Source organism: Hemicordylus capensis, chromosome 2, assembly GCF_027244095.1.
Source record: "Hemicordylus capensis ecotype Gifberg chromosome 2, rHemCap1.1.pri, whole genome shotgun sequence".
NCBI classification, from domain to species: domain Eukaryota; kingdom Metazoa; phylum Chordata; class Lepidosauria; order Squamata; family Cordylidae; genus Hemicordylus; species Hemicordylus capensis.
Genome location: NC_069658.1, coordinates 30502835 through 30511359, shown reverse-complemented (window position 1 = coordinate 30511359; position 8525 = coordinate 30502835). Strand labels below are relative to the sequence as shown.

Sequence of the window (8525 nt, the reverse complement as noted above, 5' to 3'; positions counted from 1 at the left end):
AGAATGGGGCGTCTTACTGAACTAAAGAGGAGTGACATGGTTCCCACAATAGAACTCACTGCCTGACAGAACTGAGTCATATTCAACAAGGAGAGCTGGTCTTGTGGTAGCAAGCATGATGTGTCCCCTTAGCTAAGCAGGTCCACCCTGGTTGCATTGTGAATGGTAGACTAGAAGTGTAAGCACTGTGGTTCCAAGTTCCCTCCTTGGCTTCTCCAAGATAGGGCTGAGAGAGATTCCTGCCTGCAACCTTGGAGAAGCTGCTGCCAGTCTGTGAAGACAATACTGAGCTAGATGGACCTATGGTTTGACTCAGTATATGGCAGCTATGTTCCTTTTTGTGTGTGCTCAAATAAGCTTTTTATTCATGATCATGAAGGCACAGTACAAGTCAACGTCTGACAAGCACTGCACCCCGAAGGTACACAGTTGCTAGTTTATATATTTATTATTATTATTATTACATTTATATTCCACTCTTCCTCCAAGGAGCCCAGAGCGGTGTACTACTTACTTGAGTTTCTCTTTCACAACAACCCTGTGAAGTAGGTTGGGCTGAGAGAGAAGTGACTGGCCCAGAGTCACCCAGCTAGTTTCATGGCTGAATTGGAATTTGAACTCGGGTCTCCCCGATCCTAGTCCAGCACTCTAACCACTACACCACGCTGGCTCTCTCTATAAATCTATATAGATTTTAAAAAGTAAGCAAATCAGTAAATCCTACATTACATGTCTTTGTAATTAAACAGATGTTTTCATGTGGTGGCCTTGGACATGAGCTACTGTTTGGCCTATTCCCCCCGCCCCTGCTTTATCAGTATCTTCTAGTGCCAGCTATGTTTCTTTTTCTGCTTAGTGGGGAATTTGTCTCAGGACCTTGGCTACATACAGTATCTCTTGTCAGGCTCTGGTATTTGCTACCTCTTGGCTGAGGGGCCTCACATTCATAAACAATCTTGTTCAGGCCTACTAACCCGACATTCTGTTTAGAAGCTTGAACCAAACTTGTATACATTTATTTTTAGGCTTGGATTAAATATTTCGTTATCACAGCCCCTGAGCACTTTTGGATGGGATAAGTATAGCCACAGGTCTGAACAACATAAGGCCCAGGCAGTGGCACTCTTATCCCTGGACTTTGGGGCTCAAGTCCAGGGCTCCACAGCCCTGGGGGCCTCCAAATCCCCTTTAGACTGTCTCAGGTGGTGTGGTTGCTGCTGGCCCACACTGTGCCAGACTGCAGAGTGTGATTATGGCCTGTACTGAGCTTTAGAGACAGAGTGGGGAGTGGGGAAAGAAATATGTGGGATGGGAATATGTTAAGTTGTGTGTTGAAATGTTTCTGCAAATGCATATTTGCATAAACATACCTGTTTTATGTTCTTACATTCTTGTGAGTTCAGTTGCTGTTTATGCCCTCAAGAACCCATGCATTAAAATACTGTGTCTGGCACATTTGTGTGTAGGGGGGTGATGCTTAACTTGCAGAAGGGGGTGTCCAGCAAAGGGGGGAGGCTCCAAAAGCCTCAAGTCCAGGCTCCAAAATTACCTGAGTGCACCTCTGGGCCCAGGGGCCGGATCCGGCCCACAGGCCCTTTTTTGCTGGGCCCCAGATAGGAACATCCTGCAGCAACATCAGGAGCCATGAAGAGCTCTTGGCTTGTCCCAATGGCAAGCAGCAGCAACGCAATGCAGTTGGCTGTTTGAGACAAACAGTCAACTGTTTATGGCAGTTGATGGACTGGCAAGCAAGGGAGGCAGCACTGGTGATGGATGGAGTAGGTTGTAACAGTGGCAGCATCAGGTGGGCAGAGTGCATGCCAGAAAGGCAGAGGCAGGAGCAGAGCCAGGCTGGCAGTGGCCCATGTGCGGCCCCCTGGCCCCACCCCCCGCATCTGGTGTCACACGCGCCCGGCTAGCCATGCCCTCATGTCTGACATCAGACGCAGGGTGTGGTCTCCCTTCCAAACGGGGCCGTGCAGCCGTTTGGAAAGGAGATTGGCCCGTGCTGCTTTGAGCAGCGTGGGCCGGAACAACTCTTCCTGGCTTAAAGGCAGGTAGAGCTGTTCCGGCCATGCTGCCAATGCAGCACAGGCCGATCTCTCTCCTAAACGGAGCCGCACGGCCCCGTTTGGTAGGGAGATCGATCAGCCCCACAGTGTTGGCAGCAGGACCAGGAGCTGTTCTCCCTGCCTTTAAGGCAGGGTGAGTTGCTCTGGCCCAGGCTGCCAATGCAGCGCAGGCCGATTTTGGCTCCAAACAGGGCCCCGTGGCCCTGTTTGGGACCGAAATAACATCCCCGTGTCTGACATCAGACATGGGAGGCGTGTCTGGGACCATGCTTGCGGCCCCTGATTGGGCACGGCCCGGGTTCTTTGAACCTGTTGGTCCCATGGTGGCTCCAACCCTGGGCAGCGGTGATCCTCAGTCAGTGCCCTCTTCTACAGGCAGACTGAGTCAGGAAGGCTCACTGCCAAGTCAAGATGGCCAGGATTGCAGCCTGAAAGCAACAGCAATTTAGAGAGAGGAGAGGACTTGGCATTTGTTTGAGGCACTCCAGGTGCCCTACTGACGAAGCAGGAATGGGGCCTATTATCTCTGGCCACTATCCTTGGTTAAAATTGTGAGTCCTCTGACAGGGAGAAAGATCTCACCAGTAGCTAAGAATCGTTTTTGTTAATATTGTCAATTAATTTTAATATCATAATTAAGGTGCTGAAGACTGACCTCTGCCCTGCACAAGAAGTCGTAATGGTTTGTTCTGGCCTACCACCGGGGCCTTTGGGTGGTGCAGCACCCTCCTGGTAAACGGGGTCAACGAACCCGACGTGGTAGGTTTTATGTCGGCAGGAGCCCCAAGCCGTGCAAAAAGCGCTTTCAGGCGCAGCAGCCCTCCTCCTCAGCCAGCCAGTTCCACGGCAATGTATGGGATTTTATAAGGTACGTGTAGGATGTCTAGAGGGGCGTGCGTGTTGTTGGCGCAATGTGTGAAAGCGCCTTCAGCGGACCCCACACATACGGGCCCCACAAATCGTTGGGTGGGCTTTATTCTTAGGGGGCCGTGTTGCATTGATCGGGATGGGGCAATTGGCAACACCACCCCCCACACTAGGGGTTACTGCGCGGCTCCTCCGTCCTGGGGAGCGTGGTTTTGGTTTTAGTTCTTTAAAGAAAAGTGCCTTGCCCGTTTCATCAAGACGCCGCCTTCCCTCTCTCGCCACCACCAGCAGTGGGGCAGCAGTTTATCCCCCGGGTTGCTATGGTGGCGCAGCAGCGAGGAAAGGCCTCCGCGGCGTTGTGGGGCGCTGTGAGCAAAGCCGAGGGACGCCACAAAGGTTAAGCGTGTGTGCACGGCTTGCTTTTCTGCAGGCTTTAAAAAAAAATATTTAAATTATTATTATGAGAAAGAGCGAGCAGTGGTGGGAGCGGCACTGAAAGCGCAGCGGATTCGGGGTGGCCGCCGGCGCCGGGTCAAGCAGCGGCTGGGGAACCCGCCGCCGGGCCCAGGGCGGCGACTCCGTCCCCCTCATGAGGAACAGGAAGGCTTGAGGCCGACATGTCCGACAACGGCTTCGATCGGGCTCCCGGCGCGGGCCGGGGCCGAGGAGGCGGCGGCGCTTTGGCTCCTGAGAGCGGGGCCCGCTCGGGGATGGGCGGTGGAAGCGGCGGGGGCCTCGCGGCTCCGGAGCAGCTCCTCAAGCAGGGCTCCTTCGCCTGCCATCAAGAGCCGCTTCGGCCGCCCAAGACGGCGCCTCCGGGAGCCAACGTCGCCTCAGGTACTGCCGGCCGCCGCCGCCCGGCCCGGTGTCTCCCCTCACCCTTCCCCCCTCCCCTCTCGGCGTCCTTCTTGATGGTAGCGGAAACGAGGTGGCCGCCTTCGCTTCTCCCCTCCCCGCTTCCTTCGCCCGTCGGGGTCAAGCGGCGGGGCCACTACGGGGCTGGCTGCTGGGCCGCCGTCGGGAACCTTCTTTCCCTTCACCCCGCTTGTGTGTAGCCAAGAGGGGGACGCAAACTCGGTGAGAGAGGGCGGCTCCCCATTCCCCGCACCCCACACACCCCCGTCTCCTCCCCAGCTGAATCGGGGTCGTGCAGGGGTGCCGCCGCCGAGGGAAGGAGGAGTGACGGTGGAGGATTTCGCTTTAGTCGGAGTGGGCAGCCTTACGGGGGCGGGGGGTGTCCCCTTTGTGTTGCACAGATTTGCTGTTAATTCCTTTTGAAGCGCACGTTATTGCTAGTCAGCTAGCTGGTTCTGCCTACTGCAGGCTTTAGAAGCACTTAAGTGAGTGTTTGGGGGAAGTGCGTGTGTCTGATCTGCGTCGGTATCTTTGCTCGCCATGTAACTATATACGCGGGTGGGTGTAACGGTATCGCATACCGTTAAATGCGGTACGTTTGGGGCTGTGTCTCTGTGTGTCTTTTTTTGCAACTTTATTTTGAATTGATTCAAGAATGGGCCTTCAGATCTCGACGAGAAGCTTGATCCCCCTCCTGAACTCTCTACATACTCCCCAGTGATATGGCTTTCTTGCCGTCCTGTCCTAAGTTCTCTTTGGAGGGGCAGGAATGGAAACCGAATAGCCTAAGTGCCATCCAGACCAAGGTTTACGTAGCCCTCGTTTTGTATAACGTATCGGCTCCCTGCATACTTTTTCATGCCCTTTAAAAATGTTCTTCAATAAATAGGTATGACGGTTGTCATATTATATCTGTGTAACTTTTGATATTGCACAGTGAAGCCTATATAATTTGTTGTTTCCAAACTCGTGAATCCTTTCCATATATCAGGTATGGAGAAACTGCTATAGTTTAGTGGGGGATAATTCAACTGAAGAAACTATTGTGCTTTTTGTTAAGAGTTTTTTTCACACTCAGAGAGTGGAATCCTATACAGTCTTACTTGGAATGAAGTTCCACTGAATCAATAGGAGCTACTTTAAAGTAAAGAGCTTTATAATTGGGGTGTAAGGCTGGAAATCCTAGCCAGACAAATCAGAAAATAAATTCATTCTATGTACAGTTATTCTGAAGTAAGTCCTAGTGAGCTTACTAGGTGTGCATAAAGTAGCTACTTGCTGTAAATCACATTGACATCGTTGGAAATTAACTCCAAGGAAATGTGTTTATGATGTGGTAGGAAAGATGCTGAAAGGCACCATCTCATACTGTGCAGGAGATGGCAATGGTAAATGCCTCCTGTATTCTACCAAAGACAACCACAGGGCTGACTCGATGGCATACTTTACCTTTAGTATAAATAAGTTTGAACTTCTTATACACTGTTTATGCACATTTGGAAAGGCACATTTTAAATTGTTCAGAATTGGAATCTGCTACTGTAGAACAGAGAAAGACTACATGTTTCTGTATCTTACATACAGGTGGACCTTGTTATCCACTGAGGTTCCATTCTTCGCTACAACAGCAGAATGCTGTTGAGTAAAATGCTAATTCTGCCATTTTTCTGTGAAAAATCTGGAGGTGGGGGAGACTTATTCTTCTTTTGTTTAACAAATGAGCCACAAAATGGTTCTCCTAATCAAAATGGTGGCCAGAAATGATCTTGGAGGTCATTTCCAGCCACCTAGGAACCGCAGATATGCAGATTTTAACCCTTTTGTATCTACAGATATTGAGATTGGTTGCCTGTTCTCCGACCACAGATATGCAGAACTGTAAATAGCAGTACTGCAATTAACGAGGTCCATCTGTATTGCATTTAAGAATTGTTGCCCATTGTGGAAGCAATCACACTATATATGAGGAAAACATCTTACTACATTTTTACATAAATGCCTACATCTCAAAAGCTTGTGGCAGACATCTTTATTTATAAACATAAGTTCCCACCCCAAGGAGGTTACAAATTAGCTTCTTTCTTATGTAAATTTGTGAAGTATCATAGACACTGTTGCTGTACAAATAACAATTATATAAGTTGTTTAATAAGGAAATGTTAAAACAAGTTAGGTGTATAAAAAAACCAAAACCCCGGGGGGATGTATTATAGATACCTAAAATGCGCTGTTGATCCACTCAGTTGTCCTTATTCTTAATATATTCATGGGAGGGGCAGTTAATATATTTCCTGGTACAGTAAAATTGAACTCTTGGCTTCCTCTGATCTTCTAGGTGTGGGTGATGGTGGTGGGGAAGCTAGTATCAAAGGGGGCTGTCTGGAGTGGGAACAGGGCTATGAAAACTGCACATGTGGCTGACTCACTTTTTCCTGTATCTTAAAAACTGGTAACTCTTAAGTCTTCTTAAGCAAGTGAAGAAATCACTATACACAGCCTCTGTAGGCTTAAAAATAGGGCTGTACAATGAAGATTGTGATTGTGTCTCCAGTGCTGGTCCCAGTCAGGACAACTAACTTACTGGTAGAGGCAACAGCAGCAAGGGGGGGTGAGGATGCAGGAAGTGTAAATATATGCAAGCCTATCTTAAAACAACATTAAATTCATAGTGTCATAGAAGTGAAGATGTAAGGGGTATCTAATCCTACCCTATTCATTTCTAGATATTTGTACTGGATTATAATATCATGAAAAATATAAGCTTTGATCATTTGCAGTTTTGCAAGGTGGTTCAGTTAGCTGGAGGAACCAAGGCAACTTGATTGAGGTCCCTGAGTGAAGAAAAGTAAATATCTTTTAAAATTGGGGGGCGCTCAAAGATCCTCAAAGGGCATATGACCACTTTGCTGAAACTAAGCAGATCTTGGTCTGGTCAGTGCCTAGATGGGGGATTGCATAAGAATCCCATGTACACCATCTTGAGTTACATGATAAAAGAAAGGTGAGCTATAAATGTAATTGATAAGAAAGTATACAATTACTGCAAAACAGATCTGAAAAATTTCTCAAGAAAAACTGAACCTCTTTACATGTCATTTAGAAATGATCTTTATCTAAAGGTGTAAATTATATATAAAAATAATCACCTTTGTCAAAGGTGTTGTGGATGCTGAGTTCACTTGCAATTGAAAATAAAGCTATGTAACTATTTTGGTTTATTTTCTCTCTCGCTCCTCATCTTTCTCTCTCTCTCTCTCTCTCTCTCTCTCTCTAATAGCATCTCTGCTATTAAACTATTACAATTATCTACTTAGTTGGTAATTTTTAAAAGGCCGGAATAAATTATCAGGATTACATATTCTTTGTCACAAATACATTCTAATATAAGATAAGATGAATGGCTTTTAATTATTAGTTGAGGCATGCTATATTAAAATATTTAGTATTTAACTAATTTTTAAATAATTTTTCAGAACAGGCAAGAACTACATCTTTACCAGAAAAAAATTGTTCAGGATCAGCAATGGCTAAACCTCAGGTGGTTGTGGCTCCAGTGGTAATGTCAAAGCTGTCAGTGAATGCACCTGAATTTTATCCCTCAGGATATACTCCTAATCTTACTGTAAGTCTTCACATTCTCTCTCTTCCTTTTCCAACCAAGTGCAGCGAACATGTATGTTCTTAAAGACTTGTTAGCCTTCTTTGGAAGAAATGGCTTTGATCCTGAAAGCCTCAGCCCTCCGTCCCAAGATTTCCATAGGTGCTATAGCTACAACTTCTTTAGAAGTTTAAACACCAACCGAGTTTAAAATGTGGAAAAACTTCCCCCAGCAATGTCACACTCCTGAAACTTATTTGTTTCATGTTAATTCAGCTTGCAACATCTAAGCAGCATTTTCAGAATGCTGAGTTATTGGGTGAACTAAGAAAATCCTTTGGCGGCAGCTTGAAAACATTCACTGCTGAATTACATAGGGTTTCTCAAATAAATAATTGTTTCTATTTACATTGATCTAGCTCTTTCCTGGGAGAACAGTCTTTTCTTTCTTTCTCTCTCTCTTGTTGGGTTCATAACCAGAGACTTGTTTGTATAGTACTCAGTACATTCTTGAGTGCATATTGATGTTTATAATTAGACTACAGTGCTGCATTAGTTACTTTCAAATATATGCCTCTTGCTGTTATAAATGTGTATTGTGCTATTAAGTGCTATATGTAATGAGAAGCAAGATGACGATAAACTTCTTGTATTTAAAAACCTTCTTAACCAATTGGCTTTAGATTTAGTTTTCCACTTACAAGAACTGTTTAGGAGAAAATTTTAGCTTGTACTGGCTTTTCCTCAAGTATCAGGACAAACCTCTGATATTACAGAAGCTACTGTTAGTTGAGTTACTTTTTAGTTTATGTTCATTGGCATGCATATTAGGAACTAAATTTTCTTTTTAAATGTTAACTTGCTCCAAATTCTGCATTCTTTAACACTTTGTTCCAGGGCTGGGAGGCACAGAGTCTATTTATGTGCTCTTTTTGTTCTGTATGAGTCCCAAAGTGTGTAAGCCTATTTTTGTTGTGAACTGTACTTACGTTTTGATTTTTATAAGGGTGCATCATCAGAATGTGCAGAACTAATTTGTGTAGAAGATCTCAATTTAGGAATACAGTAATATTTTCTAATGTGTTACTGTTTTAAATTCCTATTTTTGAAATTTAAGTTAGCACCAAAATTGC

The 8525-nt window shown here is 45.9% G+C and overlaps 1 protein-coding gene across 8 annotated transcripts in view; it reads left to right on the top strand.

The window, feature by feature from the left end:
• The first annotated feature begins 1754 nt into the window (after positions 1 to 1754).
• Positions 1755 to 8525, top strand: part of PAIP1 (poly(A) binding protein interacting protein 1) — a 41540-nt gene continuing 34769 nt past the window's right edge. Inside the window, exons 1-3 of one of the 8 annotated variants that reach the window (XM_053296410.1) lie at positions 1755 to 1804; positions 2713 to 2940; positions 7268 to 7416. In XM_053296410.1, the coding sequence (XP_053152385.1) occupies positions 7318 to 7416 (99 nt within the window). In that variant the 5' untranslated portion in view covers positions 1755 to 1804; positions 2713 to 2940; positions 7268 to 7317. Of the gene's footprint in view, positions 1805 to 2430; positions 2624 to 2712; positions 2941 to 3244; positions 3777 to 3880; positions 4017 to 4145; positions 4280 to 4661; positions 4684 to 7267; positions 7417 to 8525 lie in introns of those variants that run through there. The other 7 variants (XM_053296412.1, XM_053296407.1, XM_053296408.1 and 4 more) reach the window with 7 other exon arrangements.